This window comes from Lissotriton vulgaris, chromosome 7, assembly GCF_964263255.1.
Source record: "Lissotriton vulgaris chromosome 7, aLisVul1.2, whole genome shotgun sequence".
NCBI lineage: Eukaryota > Metazoa > Chordata > Amphibia > Caudata > Salamandridae > Lissotriton > Lissotriton vulgaris.
Window position 1 is genome coordinate 895221328 of NC_141695.1, and position 22069 is coordinate 895243396.

Here is a 22069-nt window from a genome sequence, read left to right on the forward strand (position 1 = left end):
TAAATATACAGCAATATAAATAATTATTTAAAATGTGCAAATTTGCCGTTAAATGTGCAAATACGCTATTGTTTAGTGCATAATATCATGATCTATATATCTCTGGCATGAGGGTTATTGACACAGGATTGCATTGACTAGGCAAAGCGTAGCCTAATTATACCCATAATAACCTAGATACTGACCGGGTCCTATACCACTAATGTTTGATGACCCCAACACTATAATTGCCTTCATTGCTGCTGCCTCCCATTGGTTAGATGTATATTCTTATATATGGGGAGCCCCGATCCAATCATACAGCCCATGTGGGCAAAAATGTGTTGTGATGACCGTGCTATGCCCTCACTGCCTTAAAAGTCTATTCCAAAGATGATATGCATATGTATACAAAAAAAGGAAAGAGACGAGAAACTCTTACTTTTGTGTAGGTCATATGGACCATCCCATGTGTAAAAAGTGAAAATCAATCATACATAAAATGGGGAACATCTCTTGCGTACAGCCGTACACATATTAATTCATCAGTATTCCTGGTATGCAACTTCATAAAACACAGTTCTGACCTCTTAACTGAAATCTCAACCCTCAGATCCAAGGTAAACTAGAGACAAGTGTACAGATCTTCACTTGAGTTCAAACCGTTCGGTGTCTTGGAATCTAACTCAAGGATGTATCATGTTTCTAGCATCCTTAATTGAGCCTCTAGGTCTCCCCCCCTGCGCAACTGTGAGACCATATCTATAGCAAAGTAGCTTAGGCATTCCAGATCACTCCCATGACAAGATTTAAAGTGTCTCGCAACTGGGTATGCCTCATCCTGATTGGTGATTGCCCGCATGTGCTGGAGTATACGCTCGTGAACCTGCAATTTGGTACTCCCAACATATTGCAGGCCACACGTACACTCCAGCACATACACCGCATATTCAGATTTGCATGTTAGTTTTTCGATATGGGTACTAATACATCACTAAATGGAGTAATGTAAACGAATTAATTTTTCAACCAGTTTACACGCTTAACAGGATGCGCATATAATAACCCCCCTGGTGGTTTGTAACCAAGAACTGCTAGAACTCACCTCTGGACTGCTTTTCATGAGCATATCACTCATGGATCGTGCTCTGCTAAATGTGATATCCGGAGTTCTAGACAGCGTGCCACCAATCACGGGGTCACCCTGGATATTTGGCCAGTTTTTACGAATAATACTGCACAATTGTTTATGTTGCCTACTGTAGGTGGTAATGAACCTAGGTTGATCCAGAGTTGGCTTATCAGAGGTTAATGATATCCCATTACAATCGTCCTGTGTGGGTAGATTAGAAGTCAAGTTTGCTCTAGAAATAGCCCTGTCCAACACAGTAGCAGAATAACCTCTGGCCAAAAACCTACTTTTGCTCCTCTGTTGAGCCTGCCTACACTCATTACCCGTACTGCAGATACGTCTAATTCGCAGCATCTCCCCATAGGGGATGCTGCGAACCAGATGATCCGGATGGTGGCTAGTGGCATGCAGGACTGTATTCCCCGCTGTATCCTTGCGATGTAACCTGGTTTCCAGTTTGTTGTTCTCGATGTATACTTCCACATCAAGGAAGTTCACCAAAAACCTGCTCAACTGACCCGTGAACTTGAGATTTAAATTGTTCCCATTCATCCCTTCAATAAAGTTTTCCGCTGCCACCTCAGAGCCTTTCCATATATATATATATACCTTTCCAAAAAGGCCCCTTTTTCCGATAAACGGGCACTCGAGGCGGTGTGGACGCGGTACGGCAGTGCCAAGCTGTTTCAAATTTCACCAATTATCTCTCAACAAAGAAAATACTCTCGCACTCATGAATAGAAGTAACTTAAAACGTATTGCGTTTTAGCTTAGATATATATATATATATATATATATATATATATATATATATAATATATATATATATATATATATATATATATATATATATATATATATATATATATATATATATATATATATATATGTATACACACACACACACACATGCTTACTTTCCACGGCTCTTTCACGGCGGAACCTCCCACAGTCTGGTGGCGCGTTTCCAACTGGCAGAGCCCCGCCAGTCAATCGCTTTTCCAGAATATCCAAGTTAAACGCGCACTCAGAAGTTTAAGTGGTACACAGTGTCGCTTTATTGCTGTAACGCGTTTCGGAAGCCTCTACTTCCTTGCTCACACAGCAATCCATTAGCTTTCCACCAGTTACATACACACTATGTGATAGCCATAGAAACAGGACTGCACATTTCATTTTGGCTGACATCTTTGAGTGTACATGTTCCACAATGTTATTTTACACATGATGTCTCGTTTTACACAACCACTTAGTCCATTAAAGCAGTTAAGTACATTTCATTCTTTGTTTCACATTCCATTCGCCACAGTGGCTGATTGTGCAATTACTGTTCCTAAACCCCTCTTCTTTCGCCTAGTGGCTTAATTAGGGTTTAATGTCTCTGGGCAAAGCTTATCTCTAAAAACATAAAGTGCCAAACGTGAACTAAAAGTGAAAAAAGTTTCTACTTAGTGAAGAAGTCTTCTACTCTATTCTCCCGTGAATCTTCTGGGTGACAGGCTCAATTTCTCGTGAAGTGCACGTGATCCCTAACGATATCATCTTGATTCTGCCTGTTAGAGTAAAACAGAGATTAAAATTACAATCTTGTTCCGATTCTCATTAAAAACATATATGTACACATTACCAGCTTAGATTTTCTTTTTTTTACCAACATTACTTCATTGTGACAAACATGCATTCATCAGTTTTTTCATTCTTCAGATACAGTATTCATACTTTCCACCTATATTTCTATGAATCGTATAGATGAACTACTAGTTCCTCATGGTCATTGTGCCCATTTGGTTGTCGCGTTTCTAATTCTAGAATCCATTTCGATTCTTTCTTTCTTAACTGCATCTCTCTGTTACCCCCTCTCTGGTTTTGCCTCACCTGTTCTATTGCAAAGTACGTTAACAAATTGCAATTAGATCTGTGATATTGGGAAAAATGTCTTGCGACTGGGTACTGAGGGTCCTGGTTTGTAATTGCCCTTAGATGTTGCATTACTCTATTCTTGGCCATTACTGTCGTGCTGCCCACATATCTTTTTTTACACGGACATTCAAGTACGTATACCACATATGTTGAGCTACACGTTAAAAACTGAGTTATCTTTCTATTGGTCTTTCCATGAGGGATATCAAAGTCTTTTCTCATAGGGCTATACTTGCAGGCTTTACAATGCCCACATGGGAAGAAACCTGCAAGATTATGTTGGTTCCTATCCTTGTAGTCCGTGATGTCTCCCTTCGTGAGTATGTCCCTCAGACTGTGACTCTTTCTATAGGTGATAGCTGGTCTAGTGCTCAGTTCAGGGCCAATAACAGGATCACTTTTAAGGATGTTCCAATTTTTTGCAATTATTTTCCTTACTTTATGAGACCCCCTATTGTATGTTAGGATTACTCTGGTGGTCTCATTCCCTTGGTCTTCCTTCTCCTTTGTTATTAAGGTGCTTTCCCTTGTTACATTCTCCATTTTAGACAAGGCTCTGTCTAGGACCCACTTGGGGTAACCCCTTTCTTTGAATCTCTGTATAATATTTCCACTTTCTTGATTATACTCTTCTGTACTGGAACAATTTCTCCTTGCTCCTAGAAGTTCCCCGTAGGGGATACTCCATTTTAAAGTATCAGGGTGACTGCTAAGAGCATGGAGGACACTATTGCCTGCTGTTTCTTTCCTGAACAGTTTTGTTTTCAAACAATCATTTTCTGCTCTTACTTCTACATCTAAATATTCAACCTTGTATCTGTCCTTTTGATGAGTCAGTTTTATATTGTACTCATTGGCATTCAGTTGTTCCACAAATTCATCCGCTTCTACATCACTTCCACTCCACACCACAAATAGGTCATCTATATACCTGAGCCATACTATGACTCTCTTAAATGCCTGCCTGTACTGGGGGTCACCCTGTATTTCCCCTTCCCATTTCCCCAGGAACAAATTCGCAAAACTCGGCGCAAAGCTTGTACCCATACAAGTTCCAGTTATCTGCTTATACAATTCACCATTAAACATAAATACGTTGTTTTCCAGGCATATTCTTATCATTTCCCCTAGCATCCTCGTATGTTCTAGGTACATTATATTTCGTTTTTTTAGATAATGCATGCATGCATCTATGCCATGTTCATGTTCAATGACGGTGTACAATGAGTTAACATCCATTGTCATTAGCATATATTCAGCTTTCCAGTTTATGGTGTCAATCTTTTTTAAAAAATCTTGGGTATCCTTCACGTATGAAGGGAGTTTCTTGACATGTTCCTGGAGGAAGTACTCGACATATTTTGACACATTTTCATACACACTCCCTATGGATGACACTATGGGTCTTCCTGCTGGTGTTAGTGGGTTTTTATGGATCTTGGGAAGAAAATAGATTATTGGCAATTTGGGATAATCTTTTTTCAGGAAAGTGAACTCCTCCCAAGACAGGAGACCATCCTCCTGCCACTTGGTAAGGTTGGACCACATGGTTAAGATGTTGTTTTTATAAACTCCACCATTACTTTTGCAGTAATAGTTTTCATCGTTTAACTGTCTCATTGCCTCTGTTATATACGCCTCCCGATCTTGTATGACCACATTTCCCCCTTTATCTGCTGGGCGTATTACAATAGAGGAATCATTTGCTAGGGATTCAATAGCTTTCTTTTGTTTCAAATTTAAGTTGAAACCTCCTCCCTTCCCCCTCGGGCAGTGTTTATATTCCATTAGTGACTTAGTTGTTATATCATGAAATGTGTCTACATTATCATGTGGGAGATTTGGAAAGAATACGGATTTGGGTTTAAAACTAGTCATGGCAGCTCTATCTGTAGTCATGTTCAGCAATTCTGTGCCCCCCTCCCGGAAGTGTATTTCCGTGCTGTCTCCTTCATATATTAAGTCTTGCGCTATTCGGATGGCATTAGCGTCTCCCACCTCTAAAAAGGGCTGACTAGGGGGTATGGATTCCTGTGCATTCCAGTTACCAGTGTTACTTTTAAGAGCATGCCATTTCTTCAGTTTTAATTTCCTTATGAACCGGAATATGTCAATTCTGGTATCACTGTAGTTGAACATTTCTGTAGGACAAAACGAGAGGCCCAAACTCAGAGTGTTCTTTTCAATGTCAGACACACACACACATATATATATTTTTGAGCAGGTCCCCATGCCAGCTTCCCCTGCCACAGTGTTCCTGTCGAACTTGTCTACCTGCTACCCTCTGTTTGTGCCTCCTCTGCTTGTTGCTCATTTCTTGCTCTATTGTGCCTTTTCTGCCCTCGGTTTTGTCTTTGCTGCTCATTTTTCTGCTTTCTGTTTTGCCTTTTCAGCTAATTCTCCTGCCCTCTGTTTTGGCGTTTTCTGCTCGATTTTGTGCCCTCTGTTTTGCCTTTCCTTCTCATTTTCCTGCCCTCCGATTTGCCTTTCTGGCTCATTTTTCTGCCCTCTGGTCCCCTCTCCTGCTCTGTTTTGCCTTTTCTGCTCATTTTCTGCACTCTGTTTTGCCTATTCAGCTTATTTTCTGCTCTGTTTGACCTTTTCTGCTAATTTTTCTGCCCTCTGTTTTGTTCTCTTCTACTCTGTTTTGCCTTTCCTTCTGTTTTTTCTGCCCTCTGTTGTGCCTTTCTGCTAATTGTTCTGCCCTCCGTTTTGCCTTTTCTGCTTGTTTTCTGCCTTCTGTTCTGCCCTCTTCTGCACTGTTTGCCTTTCCTGCTCTCTGTTTTGCCCTTTCTGCTTGTTTTCCTGCCCTCTGTTTTGCCTTTTCCTGCCCTCATTGTTTTGTATGATGCTGCACACAAACTAGATCAACTGAATACTGACTAAACATGTTGCCAATAATAATAATATAATTTTCAAGAATTCAAATCACTAAACCTTTTTCAGATAATGAAATCACAAAAGTTTAAAGTATAAAACAATGTTTTAATAAAACTTTATGTTTATATTCAGGCATACAAAAATCAAGAGTAGCCATTGAATACCAAGGAAACTATGTTATATGAATGGAGCAAAAATTATGTATAATTTACTGAACATATAATTATCATTTGCTTTTAAAGAATAGCAACACTGTCGACAAACTCACTCATTAGATATGGTCTTACTGAGGTTTTGTTAATGTTCACTTATACCATTCTGTCAGAAAAATAACAGCCTTTAAGAAACATGAGCATTTTGGAAATCTCTGGATTTCTACAGACACCTTCCATGTCTGGTGGGGGGTTAATGTTGCTTAGCTTTGACATATTTCCGTACTGACACATGATCTCCTCTGTGTACTCTCAGGACCCAGCTGAGCTTCAGCAATTGGCAGTCACTGACTTCCAGTCAGACATGAATGAGGGACTAAGGGATTACGCCCCATTCCTGCTGTGCTTGCAGAGGAAGAAGGTCCAGCAACAAGAAACCCTTCACAGAGGCACACCCTACCACCGCCCAAGCTTTAAGACCCAGATGAGCAGTTGGATTCAGGACATGAAAAGTAAGTCAGAGATGAATAAAGAGAAAAATAAATCCCAAAATGAGGATGGACTTACAAATGATAATGACCATTCAGTTTCATCACACTGCACAGTGTGTCATCTCTTGTTGTGCATGCAGATATATCCAAAATATCTTCCTTGTGTAATACTAATTCCAATACATTACAGTCCATTAAGTCAGACAGGTGGTACACAAGAGTTTACTTTCCTCGTCAGTGCAATATTTATCCGGTTGTGTAGGTGATGCCATTTTAATATCTGGCCTTTGCCTTCTTAACATAGATTGCTACCTTGTTGCTTGGTTGCTTACTCATACTATGGCAAATCAAGGGAGGGACTAGGAGCAGATTATTGGGTCCAGCGCCCACGCTCCAAAATAATTGTAGTAATGCGAAAGGGGGATGCTGCTCTTCCAAGAGGATGAAGAAACTTAAGTAGTTGGTCGAGACTAAGGAACTGACCAGAGGGATCCGGGGGATCCGTGTGATCAGAAGTGAATGCCCTCATACAGCTTTAAAGTTGAGTGTAAGTGAGGATGTAAGTATAGGGTGGTGTACAAGGTGGCTTAAATGACACCTCCAGGATGGCAGAGGACGGAAGGTCCCCGGTCAGTTTCCACGTTGGTCCTATTGTTCCCGCAGCTAGGCGCGGCTCTCTGATATACCGAAGGGGCAATGTTACCACTTAAAAAGGATCGGAACAAATTTTGTTCTGCAGCAGGTACAGTAGACAAACTGTGATTGGGCATAGCACACTCTTTGCTTCCAATCAGTTGTAGGGTAGGTGTCAACAGTCAGTCCTGATGAAATGCCTAAGAGCCTACTTGGCCACAAGGCATCAAACATGTTAACCCTATGTCATTATTTTGAAGCGGTCTAGGAACACAGACAGACTCCTTTGACAGCTCTCTCACTTTTTCAAACAAAAGGAAGGTGCACTTGATAGAAGTCAAAACAGGCGACAAATAAATACTTCATAAATTCTTCTTTTTATTGAATTCCTGTAAAAACACCGGCACACAGCCAACGCGTTTCGTTCCCCAGTTCCACGGGAACTTCGTCAGGGCTGTAACAATTACAAAGACCAACATGAATATACATATAATGTGATGAATATACAAAGTGGAATACATTTAAGAGACATTTAAAAATACAACAGCAACACCACTAACACAGATGACCCAAGACATAATGTCACACAAGCTGTGTTTTTAGGACACATACATCCACAACCAAAGACATGACACAGAAACATTATAAAATAACAACTGGATGATAACATCATGTCAGTTTATTGTACACTCGGTACAATTCAGAGAATCATTTAAAATGTCAGAAGTCGCCGTTCATTTGTGTAAAGGTAGGGAAGAGAATGAATAAAGAAAAGGAAAGACAGAGAAAGAAAAAGTTAAAAGCAATGCTAATATCACGCAAAGGAAACAGTAACAACAAATCCACACCGTAGCTAGAAGAAAAAGAAGGAAAGCATACCCATGCAAAACTAGTCACTTCAGTATCCTCGGTACTCCAATGATCAGAAAAGACCACACAATTCATACCTACTATACATTGCAGAAAGTTAACCGTAGATTTATCACGGCCACACCAGTGGTGGAGCCAACCACAAAAGACGTTGCCTGGTCAAAGACGTTAGACGTAACCAATCGGTCATGCCGCAAAAAATACCAGTCAAATAGGCACCTAATATCCATGCTCTTAAAATAGATATAAACCAACTTTAAGATGTTAGCTAATGTTTTCACTTCACTTACATAGTCTGTAAAAAGTGTTATGGCCTTCCTGGTACTTCAATCATTTGCCTATGGCCCAACAGGTTAAATAACCTATGCACTCAACAATTACAGCTTAACAACATAAAACAAAGAGAAAACGTATATTGATAGAAAATATGCAAACAATGATTTTACAGGACAATTCAAAGCAAAAATCCATGCATTATTAACCCATTTTCGGCAGCGAACATTCCGCCATGGTGCGGGCGTTCTAAAGGGTGAGCGGGGCGCGTCGGCCAAACGTTGTGCGCAGCACCAGGGAGAGAGTGCTCGCGTCGATCAACGGCCGACGCGAGCACGGTAGGGGTTAAATAATGTGAAGGACAAAAGCATTGCTATAATTGTGCACAAGGCCCCAAGTCTCAAATGCTACTGGCAAAATAATCGCATCAAGCACGTGACCATCCACATGATAATTATCACCATTTAAGTTTTCATTAGTTTGTCCGCTTTCAAAAATCTGTTATGTCATACTACTCAACCCAAGTCTTCAAACAGAGAAAATAGTGCCTGATGACTAACACAATGAGAGACTCCTCAATGGACTTTTACACATAAACATAGATAGATAGATAGATAGATAGATAGATAGATAGATAGATAGATAGATAGATAGATAGATAGATAGATACTATTTGCAGAGCTTATCTGCTGTTTTTGCAGGTTCGTCACAGTCGAGGCAAGCGTGTCTTATAGTGTTTTTCCTATGAAGATACCCTTTTCCATGCACCATTTATGGAAAAATTATTTTCAAGAATGTCTTTCTACTCAGAGAAGTAGTGTACCAACAAAGCATCTTGGTCTCTACTTATCATAAGCCCCACAGCATTGGCAAATTCAAGCATCTGAGAATTTGCTTTAATCTGATCTGTGTGGTACTGTTTTTATTTTCACTCTGTTGTTACTTAATCCATAGCTGAGTAGATGTGCTATCTTGTTTGGATTTCTTTTTTCTAAGTCATTTTTATTATTCTACATTTGGAATAGCACCAGTGTAGGAAAGTGGGTTATTAGTAGGTGAGGATATTCACCCTCAACTAGTAATACAGCTCTTGGAATATCGTAACATGCTGCTCCCTGAATGTACTTTATTTTATCCTGAGGATAAGGACACACATTGTTTATGCTGTGGATTCTCCTTTTGAACAGAGTCTTGTAAAGGTTCCAGCATGCTAACTATCACCCTTACTACCACAAAGGAGGACACTCCCCCTAGCTGTGGCACCTCATTCAATAAGAAATTTACTTTCCTTATCATCAACTGCCGCTTGCTCCCTAAACATAAAGAAGATATTTTTGCCCTTCTGCTCAGCGAACAAACAGACACAAGGTTTCTGACTGAAACATGGCTGCGCAGGAGTTCTGGTCCTGATGTAGCTGCATCTTTACCGTTCAGTTATGCTATAGTCAGGAAAGATAGGGACTTCAAGACAGGCGGTGGCATTGCCATCATCTACAAGCAGTCCTACCTGTGCAAATTTAAAAATCTGCCATGTACCAGCTGTGAGGCAGCTTTGTTTAAGCTTGCCCTGACCCCCAAGTTCACTTTCTCAGGCATACTAGTTTATCGTCCCCCTGGGCTGTCTGGACCATGGGCTTAATCTTTTTCTGATCTAATAACCCTTTTTCTCTTGAATGCCGCCAATTTCTCCATCTTGAGTGATCTCAACTTACACTTGGATGAGTCTGCATGCACTAATAGCGCTACTTTTATTTCTGATCTGGCAGCATTGAATATTGCACTTTGTAGCCCTGGTCCCACTCATGTGGCTGGCCACCTACTGGATCCTATGTTTTCCAATTTATCCTACATTCAATGCCCACCAGCTTTTCCCTAATGGTGGTCTGATCATTTTGCGATCACCTTCAGTTTCGAGATCTCAGTGAGCTCACCTGTAGCCGCACCTGGCATCAGGAAACCAAGTAGAAACTGGGGACAACTGGATATTGAAACTCTCAATAGGATCCTGGCTTCCAATGCTCCTATCACTAAACAAATGTCTATCACTCTTTCAGGTGTTGTCCAAAAGTGGCTTTTAAATGCCATTGATACCTGTCTCCCACCCTCGATTAGGAAGGCGAATAACCACTGCGTGCCTGCCCCTTGGTTTACTGAGAATTTAAAAACAGAGAAAACCAAATGCAAAGCTTTGCAAAGATGTTGGGGGAGGAATTATGCACCCGATACCAAATTCTCATATAAAAGGGCAAAAAGAGAATATCATACTCTTTGTAAGTCAGCTCGTGCTGAATATGTCTCCTTGACCATCTCACGTGCATTGAATTGCTCCAAGACATTATTTAAATTGGTCAAAGAACTCTCTGGCTCTGAAACTCAATCTACTCCCCCTTCTCTTAATGCTTTGCAATGTGAAGATTTAGCTAACTTCTTCCTCCATAAAGTGGAGAAAATACACTCTGAAATGAAGGACATCAAACCAGGTAACCCCTTCAGCAAGCACCTACATTCCCTCAAGTAGCTAGAACCATTGATCATAGTGATAACAGGATCATTGAATCCACTAATACTTTGGATACTTGGGGGCATATTATCAAGAACAGGCGATAAGATTATCGCCGCTTTATCGTCAGGAAACTGCCGCTAAAGCGGCGATAATGGGCTTGATAATATGCCCTTGTGAATTCCCTTAGCAACCCCAGGTTAACACCAGAACCTGGCCTGCTATGGGAATTCACAAGGACATATTATCAAGCCCATTATCGCCGCTTTAGCATCAGTTTCCTGCCGATAAAGCGGCAATAATTCCATCGCCTGTTCTTGATAATATGGCCCTTGGTCTCTATTAGATATGAGCTCCTTTAAACAGCTATTAGCTATTATTAAATCTGGCTCACACTGTGACCCTCTTCCAATTTCGGTGCTCCGGCAGCTTGAGTCGCCCTCACTCACAATAATCATGGAACTTTTGAATGCCTCCTTACAGGAGGCAACAGTTCCCCCAGAGTGGAAAATCGCGATGGTGCTTCCTCTTTTGAAGAAGGCTAATGCTGATCCTGATCAGACTTCTAACTACTTGCCTATTTCATTGCTTCCGGCCTTCTCGAAAATTCTAGAAAGACACATTAATCTACAGCTATCTCAGTTCGTTGAGTCACAAAACTATTTACACTCATCCCAGTCAGGATTTAGAGCCGGCTTTTCAACTGAAACTACCCTTCTTGGAGTTACGGAACTGCTGCGGCATCACTTAAGATATTTGAGACACGGTGGTCCTCATTACTTGATTTGAGTGCAGCATTCAACATCATGTCTCATACCGTCTCAGTGAAAGCTTTACAATCCTTGGGTGTTATCGGGCCGGCACTGAACTGGCGCATCTCTTTTCTCACTGACCGAACGTTCCAGGTCTTTTCCCCACCGGCTATTTCTGATACTCACTTCTCTCCCTATGGGGTACCCCAAGGCTCCATTCTTAGCCCTTTGTTATTCAACTTGTATGTCAGGCCTCTGGCTGATAATGCAGAGGAGGCTTGACTGTCCTTGTTATCCTATGCCGATGACACCCAGATTATCTTCTCTCACTCTACTGAGAGGGTGCCTGAGACACCTGCTCTCCAGTTGGGATTGAGTAAAATTGCTTCCTAGATGCAGGCCAATTTTCTCAAACTCAATGGAGAGAATACTGAGGTTCTGATTTTGGGGAAGAATAAAGAACTTTGGGGTCCCCAACACTGGCCTACTAAAATGGGTGTTCCCTCATACCAAGTTCGCAATATAGGCTTCATCATTGATGTTTTCTATGAGACAACAAGTCGTGAAGGTAGCCACAACCTGTTTCACCATCTTGAAATGGCTTAAAAAGATTATCTGGATGTTGCCCAGGCCTACTCAGAGAACAGCAGTCCAGGCTTTTGTCACCTCCAGACTGGATTACGGCAACGTTCTTTATCTAGGGACCAACAAGGATGTGACACGCAAGGTGCAGGTGGTGTAGAACTCCGCCGCCAGACTGCTCTGTCAGGTCCCTAGAGCTGCTTCTATCTCTGGCTCTCTGTGTGACCTTCATTGGCTCCAACCAAATTAAATTAAAAGCCCTGAGCTGTATGTTTAAGATTAAATCTGGAGTGGCTCCTCAATACCTGCAAGCTCTGGTCCATCCTTCCTTGCCTACGCGCCACATCCACTCTGCCACTCAGGCGAAATTCTCGGTTCCTACAATTAGTCGATCTTTTGCCTGCTTAGGTCCCTCTTTATGGAACTCTCTTCCAGTGCCGCTCCGCAACGAGACTGTTTATGTGAACTTCAGTAAATGCCTAAAACCTTGACTGTTTAATCAATAATTTCTCCTCTCCCTTTCTGTTCCCTTCAGGCTGGTGCTGGGAAACCCTTCTGGGTAGCTGTTGCACCTTACAAATTAAATTAACATAACATAATACCACAATCCATTCATAATCTTTATTTGATTTTAAAAATACCAGTCTCTAATAGGTCCAATCAAGCCTCAGTAAATTAATCCTTGCTCAACCCATGGTCGCTTAGCAAACGAGCAGTCAGACTTAATTTAGGAGACAGGCATGTTTAAAGAATTTATTATCACCAAAACAGTAAATAAGTAAAAGACACAACACAAGAAAAATCCTTATCTTTAAAATTACACCAAAATGACAAGACTGAAGATATGAATTTTTAAAGATGAAATAAAAAATGGTATATTCTAGTGCCGAAAAGCCTAAACTTGTGGCTATCTAGTCGCTCTGGACTGGGGAAAAGTCAAAGTTTTTTGGCCGACAACGATGGAGCGAGTGTCGGATAGATTGAGGGCTAGGTCCCGGTCAAAAGTTTACCTTCCGAGTTAGTCTTTTCTGTGAGCTTTCCTTTTCGACAACGAGTCCTCTGGTTTCTCAAATCCGGAGCTTGAATCAATGACGGCAGCCTGCTGCAGCACAGAGCCTCTGTGAGCCACATGAAGTCTTTGTCCCTGTCGGAGAGGAGCTCCTGAGCTTTCAGCAGGACAAATCAGCATGGTCAGGCCGTTTTGGGAGTAGACAACGGCGGCTTGACTCTTGACTCTTGACGCCAAGCTGGTGTCCTGGAGCTTTGCAGAAAGTTTCCAAACTTTGAGTTCTTGCAGTTTCTTGGTTCTACTGGGGTAAATAAGGGTCCAGTAACAGAAGTAAAGGGTTCAGAGACTGGATTGCTTCTTGGGGGCTAGGGCTCTATTTCTCACAACGCACCTGTACAATCCAGGAAAAATCCAGTTGCAACTAGTCAGCTGGGGGCGATCCTCTCTTTGGCTTGGCAGGCGACTACTGCCAGCTCTCTTGTACGTGTTGCTGATCAGGGAGTCCACTCTTTTTCCTTTGAATCAGGTGCAGTCATTTCTTTGTGTAGCCTTGTCAGTGCATCAGTTGCAGTCCTTCTGGGTGCAAGCCTCCTGTGGTCCAGTCCAAGGGTACAGCAGGGCAGTCCTTCTTCTTCTGATGTTCCAGGCAGTGTTCTGAGGTGCTCCTGCAGCTCTCCCATATTTATCCTCCATTCTGAGCTGACCGGGAGTAGGATGACACCCCATCCTATAGGGGTAAAGCTACCTCCCTCTGACATGACCACTTCTTGCAAAGTGTGGCATATTTTTGACCAAGAATGCACCACTCTGCCAAAATTCAAAATTAAGAAATTCACTACTTTGTGTATTTGTCTGTGTAACCCAATCCAGATGTGTAGCTATCATCTGATTACACTTCCCTCCAAGCCCCTCTCCTAATCTAATTAGCGGGGCTCCCATGTGGCTGGCGATCAAGGAAGTGGGAGCTGGCCAGGGTCTTATGACATCTGTTCTCCTGCCTTTGACATCTAGCGTATCTCCCCAGCCCTCTTCCTCTACATGGCTTATCTAGGAAGCATATCTCCTCTCCCCCAAATGGTTGTATTGTTTCAACCCCAGGACTCTTCACAACTACTCAAGGAAAAGCTTAGCTCAGGCTGTAAAAGACTGACCAATCAGAAGAGGCTGCTACAGGGCAAGTATCACCAGGACAGTAAGTTCTAAAACTACCTTCCTGTAATATTTATAATAAATCCCAACCGTGGCAAGGTGTTCGATGTATTGTAACCATTGTTTTGATACTTTGAATGATATGTCTAGCTTGCACCAATCGAAAGTAGGCCTGGGTGGTGAACTCCGCTCCATTCACAGAGTTTGCAGAGTTTTTCGCACTCCACTGAGCTTGCGGAGTTTAGAAAAACTCTACTCTGCAAAGCGGAGAGGAGTTGTTTCTTCACTCGTGCTCACCAACGGTAAGTTGGCGAGCACGGGCGAGAAAAATCCAACGCTAGACTGCTTCCCAGTGAGATTTCTCAACGAGGGCGGTCGGTAGCCCTCATGTTGAGGAACCTTCACTTTGCGTTGAGGAAGATGCTGCTCGAGGACAACTTCTACTCAAGCAGCAGAAAGAAGCAGTGCCCTCTTGAGCTGCACATGATGCCGTTTGTGCTACACCTGGTGCTAAAAATCAGTGAGAATGGCGCGAGGTAATGCACTCCGCCACTATGCTGAACTCTACGTTGAACTTAATAAAAGTTAGACTTTATTAAGTTTAATAATGCCTTCCCATGTTAGCCTATGGGGCTAGAGGCACTACAATAGGGAGAAACGCCTTTGGCTGTTTTTCCTTACTAGAGCATACAAAACATCTTTTATATTGTCCCTGCTTTTTATAATAATGCGCCCTACCCTGGGGGCACCTTGAACAGACCTAAGTGCTGAGTTGTATGTAATAATAAAGGTAGTTTTGGACTTTGAAAGCACTTTTAATTCCAAAGTTGAATTTGGGCACAGTTTTATTTTAAAACCAGCCTACAAGACATCAGATACCCTAGCAGTGCACACTTAAGTACATTAAGTCCACTGGGGTCTCTAAACTTACAGGACCTACCATATAGTAGGGGCATACAGGCAGGTTGTCTTTGCCAGTCAGAACGATGTCAATTATCATATAGCTTTAGAGGACATAGCACTGACCCTGGGCCTGGTTAGCAGAGCACAAAGCCCTTTCAGAGTCAGTAACCATCTGCATCAGTCAAAAAATGGGGGCGATCAGGGCAAGAGGGATGACTTCCTTACAGGGTTACAAAACAAACCCTAAGAGGAATCCTTCAGCTAGTGAGTCACACAGAAGTAAATCTGCAGCAGTAGGGCTGAAACTCAACTGTGTTGCCAAAGCAGTCCTTTTACAGCTGTTATGGGGAGGTAGGGAATGACCACAAAATATTTGTTCCCTTCTGTGTCCGTAAGCGGTATTGTTTCATTTGCTTTTCTGACCCAACTTTTGTAATTCTTATCATTCCCATTAGTTTTTCCTGTTGTCTATCTGCCTAGCTCTGGGAAGTCTTCAGCTGAGTTTTTATCAGCATTTGCACCTGCTGTCCCCTCTCACCCTCCAGCACCCCCTACTGAAAAATTGGGCTACAATGAGAGTCAGTTCTCTCTCTTGGGACACTGCTGATGCTGGCTTCTTGAAGGACACATTCTATTCTCACTTTTCTGTTCAATTTAATTTACTCCCCCTCTACTGGGTAGCATTAATTCAGTACAAAGGAACAAAACAGAAAATCCAGCATGTCAGCAGTGAGGAGGCAAATTTACAGGAATTCACTGTAACAACTCAACTTCCACAGTGCAATACCATTATAGGGTTCTAGGATCCTATAGGGACTGGCCTAAACAGAGAACAAGTCAATATCTGACACTTCTGAGTGCATTGGTATAGCTAGTCACACTTTTGAGTGGCTCACAACTTTTTGATCACTGAATTGTTTCATATTGCACAGAACCTTACAATGCTCATGTATTCCTTGACACAGGCGTGGAGGCAGAGCTGGAGAGGACCCACTGCCAGCCCCGTGAGGTGTGCATCAAAGTGTCTGACGAGCACCCACCTTCCTCCAGCACCTTCTATGTGCCCAAGTGCGTGACAGTGTACCGGTGTGGAGGCTGCTGCAATGGAGAAGGGAATAACTGCGTTAATACCAGCCAGAAATTCATCCTCAAAACCGTGAGTATTGTGGGCGTAGAACGCAAGGGGACACACTCTCACAGTATGAGCGTGCCCAGCAGATATGAAGCAGTCAGCCATTTTATGTCATAAGGATTGCCGCAGTGAAAACAATGCACCAGTGTAATATGCAATAGATAAGACTGTGATTTGATACTGGCTTGAAATTCCTCAATAAAGAAGTAAAATGGAGCCATTTTGTATCTAGAAAAACATGTTCCAATTATATTGTGTTCTGAACGCTCACTCTGGGATTCTTCTTCAATAATTCAAGCTATGAAGTGGGAGCTTCCCATACAAAAGTTTCATGCCCAAAGCTAATGTTTAACCAGTCTGGTTTCTGCCGGTACGCGGCACCAACAGAGCAAAACAAACAAGCATTTGCAATGCAATAGGTCTCGCATTTGCAAGAGTTTAAGCTTTTGACATTGTAAATGACAATGCCTTTTATTTGTCTGCATTGCTAATTAACCCGTAAATAAAATGCATTGCCATTTACAATAGCTGAAACCCTTGTAAATGCGAGACATATTCAAAGAAGCAGCCGCCATTGTCCCAGGCTGCTTCGAAAGTGAAGGGCGCACATGGCCCGCTGAATGTTGCTGGAAAGCATGTTGTGCCTGAAGTAGGAGAAACTGAATAAAGAAAATAGCGATTACAGACTAAAAAAGACGTACCATGTAACAACCAAAGTAAAGGGGCCAGTCCTCATGGGAGGTTACAAATGAAGACAAGGCGGTACTAAGGAGGGACTAACAAGCCTATTAATGAATCAGAAGCCAGCATTTAGGAAGGAAAATGACACAAACCAATGACAAATATGGACGGGCTTCTATTCCATACTCCAATACAGCATGCTACAGAGCAGTGCCCAGGCTCGACCTAAAAACCGGGCCTTAAGACAGGTTCTTATCGGTTCCTCTAGAGGCCTTAGTTAAAACAAAAGTTGTTGGGGTGGAACACGAAAACAACATTTATCTGGAGGTGGTGGTGGATTCTGCTTTAAATAGCAGGAACATACAGTAAACATTATTAATTTGAACTTGTTGCTTTGCGTGGATTAATTATGAACCTTGCCAAATGTATTATTACTAGTGGCCCAGATAAAGGGTACGATATTAACTGTTAAATATCTCTTTGCTTATCGAGTTCAGCTATTATTGATACAAAAGGAGGTTCTATTTCGGAGTGTGGAGAATAAAGTTCTTATTCACATGGATTAGACAACGCCCTTTGTTGCAATGTGCCTTTTTCATCATACTACAACTCTCACTGCACACAGTCTTTCATTGAGTCTTGAGTGTCTGGTGGATTCCTTCAGCATGAGGTGACGGGCTTGTGTAGTGGATGAGTAGTATGGTGAATAGTTTCTTCCATCAACAAGCAGTTTAATTTGGAATTATGTATTTAACATCCCAGAGGCATCTGCCACTTCTATCCACAATATAATAGGTGAACTTGTAGAGCGTACATCCATCCCAAGAGGTATCCTGGCGCAGTTTACCAATAAAGTATGTATGTTGTTAGCCAACTCAATGATACTCATGTTATCATCCTCTTAAGGATGATAGTCTCAGTGTACACTAGGAATCAAACCTGCCACCATGGGACCAAACATAAATCTTTGATGTGAAAGCATTAATTGACTTAACCACTACTCTTCTCTGTCATTGGTTGTGTCCTCTCTCTTCAATGTACTGTGGAACCATCCACTAGCAGCAGAAAGTTCAGCCATGTGTCTACAACCACTCAATCAGATTGAGGAAGACAATGACACACATCCGCTATCTCTTCTTCTGGCATTTTATCTTCTCCATCTAATGGCTCCTCTCTCTTTCAGCTTATTGAGATAACCATTCCTCCAATCCGGGAGCCAAGAACGGTGTCCAAGCTGTTTCTCAATCACACCAACTGTGGATGCACCAGCCACCTGGCCCAACGGCGCTCCATCATGAAGAGGGCCTCTGCTGAGAGGCATGTCACCTACGCTGGAACATTCACATCACAAAATGGGGCCAAAGCACAGAGACATGGAACAGGTCCTGCACGGTAAGTGAGTGGTGTGTACAGGTGCACAGTGTGAACCACAGTCAGATTGCATGATCACCAAAAGAGAGAGGACTGATAGATTCACATATCCAAGAAGTAGGACCTCAGAACGTAAGTCTGCTAATACATCCCAACAGTAACTTACAGAACTCCGGCTATTTCAGTGCAGAGACTAACAGACTACTCTGCCATGCACTTCAGTCATGACTTGGTGACAACGAACCCTCTCCTTAGTACATTACTGGAAGTCACACACATGCCTTCTACTTCAGCACAGTCTTGACAACCAGCACTCTTAACCCGGTAATGGCACGTCCTGTTCAAAACTCTGAAAAGATACAAAAGGTCTGCAGGTGTGTGTCAGGTCTCACCAGAGTTAATGTATTGGTATCCACAATCCCACACTGCACCACTCATGTTGTTCTATCACTGGAACCTACAAGTAGCTGATCCAGCAGCAGCGTTTTTCTAACTCACCAACAGTTCATGGCACTGCTCCTGGTGAATCGCAAGGGTAGCTTCACTAACCAGGTGAGACACAGAACGTATCACATCATCCAAACCTTTGCAGTATTCCGGGATTATATCTTCTGGTATATTGATGAGAGCATCTGCAGGAACAGATGGCTGTCTCATCACTCGGACCCCATGATGACTTCATGGGGTGACAATCCTGTCCTCCTGTCTGGTGTACTTCTCAAACTCATCAACACAAGAAGCAATGCATCAGGCCACTTCAAAGACATTGAAGCATACCTTCGCCAATCTGGATTTCAATGTGCCATTTATTTGTTTCACCAGTCCAGTAGCATCTGGACAATAACTGCAATGGAGCTTCTGCTCAACTTGTATAGCTGCACATAACATTTTCAGGACCACATTGTTAAAATGAGTTTCTGTGTCTGACTCAAGAGCTTTTGGGAATCCAAAACATGGAATCAACTCTCTTAACAACTATTTAGGTACTATGAGACCGTAATTTCTTCGTGTTGAATATGCTTCTACCCATTTTGAGAAAATTGCAAACAATGACCAAAACATATCTTAAACAATTGCAAAAGGGCATTTGTATAAAGTCCATTTGCATTTGGTTAAAAGGACCTGCGGATTTTCCTACATGACTCATGACAACTTGCATTTTTCTTTCAGCATTTTGTTGTTTACACACTATGCATCGAAGACACAACATTTCAGCAATCAATCAGAATATGGGATTAAATTACATCTGTCGAAAGAGGCAAATCATTGGATCTCTTCCTACATGTGAAGGACCATGTAATGTCTAGCCATAGGTGACAACAAACCATGAGGTAATACAGGTCTGCCATCAATGTAAACTCAGACTTCCTCTTCCCTTTCAGTACATCCAGCTCACACCCAACTTTGTTGTTCAGCTGCTGTGACTTCTATTGCGGTCAACAACAGGTTACAATTTGTGACGTCTGATGTTTCAGTCAACAAATCCCCATTAAAAGTATGGACATTCATGCGCAATCCTTTGTGATTTTGTCAGCATATCTATTGCCAAAGGTCACATAGTTAGTGCTTTGCCTGTGAGCTACGCACTTGACCACTGCTATTTTAGGCAGGCAATTGTAGGGACAGCAAAAGGTTCCTTACACTTGCTTCATTTCATATATGCGTTCTGGAGAAACTCATGAACCACTGTGTGACCACAATTGCCTGAAGTCATGTACAACCCCAAAGCCGTACTGACTATTGGTAAAGATCGTAACTCTTCGTTGTTCTGAAATGCTGCAAGCTTGCATCAAGGCAACCAGCTCAGAAACGTGAGCTGAATGCATGCCTTGCAACCATGAAGCTTCAACAACACCTGCAACTGTACAAACAGAATAAGCTGCTTTCACATTTCCTTCACTGTCTCACAAACATGAACCATCAACAATCAACACATGATCAGATTCAAGCAAGGTCCAAACTGGGGTGGCATGGTGAGCAAAAGAATGATGGATTTAACCCCGATCTCTTGACTGTGGGTGAATGTTTTGATTTATTCTGCATGCCATCCATCAATTGTGTGTCTGCAGATTCAAGCAATGGCTCATCCTGTGTAACAGGTGGGGACTTTATGCACAATTCAGTCACATCCAAGCAACCATGTTCAACCTCTTCAGTCACATTTTCATTTCCAGGCAGTGGCAACACAGTATACACATTCTCTGCACCCAAAAGATTCTACTCATGATTTGTGAGACGACTATTAGTTAGATACTGTGTATGAGTTAACAGTATCTCCACTGAATTAGGTACAAATACAGTCAGTGGATGCTCCATGACTATCCTTTCACACTGTTCAAGACTCACACATGTAGATGCAACTGCTTTCAAACATACAGGCAAAGCCGCAGCAACAGGGTCAAGGGTTGCTGAAAAGTAGGTGATTGGTCTGCGACTATTTCCATGCATTTTTCAGTACTGAAAGAGTGCAGCCTTCTCTTTCACTACATAACACAAAGCACTTACTATAATCAGCCATTCACAGAGCAGGTCCCCTGCAAAGGCATTCTTGCAGCTCAGTGAAGAAAGTCATACAACTGTCATGGCAAGGTACAGTATCAGACACGTCTGTGTGTCAACCTCTGGAGAGGTTTTGCTGTTAAGGAAACATTTGGAACCCATTGTCGGCAGTAGCTCACCATTCCTAGAAACATGCAGATTTCTTTTTGGGAGGTTGGTGGACTCATGTTAAGAATAGCAGAGATTATTTTGTGTGACACTTTCCTTGCTCCTTTTTCAATCTGGTGTCCTAAATACAGGACTTCAGGTCTGCAAAACTGTATCTTAGTCAGATATACTTTATGTGGAGGTACTGCTATTTAAATTTCCTTAATTTTCCCCCACCAAGATAAGTTGAGGGAAGACCATTTGTCCAATGTTTGCAATTTAAATCAACTCTATTTGTTCCTATAGTAAACAAATAAATACCAGGATACTTAAGACCAATTGTATTCTATATAATGCCTATGTCATGTGTCATATCTGCAGTGCAAAATATGTTTAAAGGGAAACCATCAGTTTTATTGATATTTAAAGTATATCCTGATACTGATGCATAACCTTCAACAATATCAAATATCACTGGTATAGTATGTACAGGGTCATTTAAATAAACCAAAACACAATCTGAATGCTCAGAAACTTTGAGAACTGTATTATTGATTGTAATGCTGGAAATGTCCATAGAAGTACTAATAAGAGTTACTAGTGGTTCAATAGGGAATATAAAACGCAAGGGGGTTAAAGGACATGCTCCCACACCCCTAGACAAGGTCTAGTGCTTCTGTGCAGGAGAAAAGGGGAAGAGTTATGCCATTAACAAAAAGGGTAGCTGAGGGTGATCATAGTGCTTTAACTATGGAGATAAATGTAGTTCTGAAACAGAATTTTTACATAGTTCTACCTAAACATTTCTAATTGAGCATGTCAAATTCTTTTTCTGCATCTAAAGCTAATAAGCCTATGGAGTATTTAAACTTCTTTAGGGATGTGATAGTGTGACATAGTAATCTAGTATTGTGTGAGGATAATCTACCTTTCAGGAAACCAGACTGATCAAAATTAATAAAATGGTTCAGACTAGGAGAAAGTCTATTTCCGAGAATTTTAGCATACATTTTG

The 22069-nt window shown here is 41.9% G+C and overlaps 1 protein-coding gene across 2 annotated transcripts in view; it reads left to right on the top strand.

Annotated features, from left to right (window-relative positions):
* Window positions 1-22069, top strand: part of LOC147702648 (vascular endothelial growth factor C-like) — a 107455-nt gene that overhangs the window by 11465 nt on the left and 73921 nt on the right. For both annotated transcript variants that reach the window (XM_086931315.1, XM_086931316.1), the window contains exons 2-4: window positions 6380-6575; window positions 16191-16381; window positions 18222-18430. In XM_086931315.1, the coding sequence (XP_086787441.1) occupies window positions 6380-6575; window positions 16191-16381; window positions 18222-18430 (596 nt within the window). The remainder of the gene's footprint in view (window positions 1-6379; window positions 6576-16190; window positions 16382-18221; window positions 18431-22069) is intronic.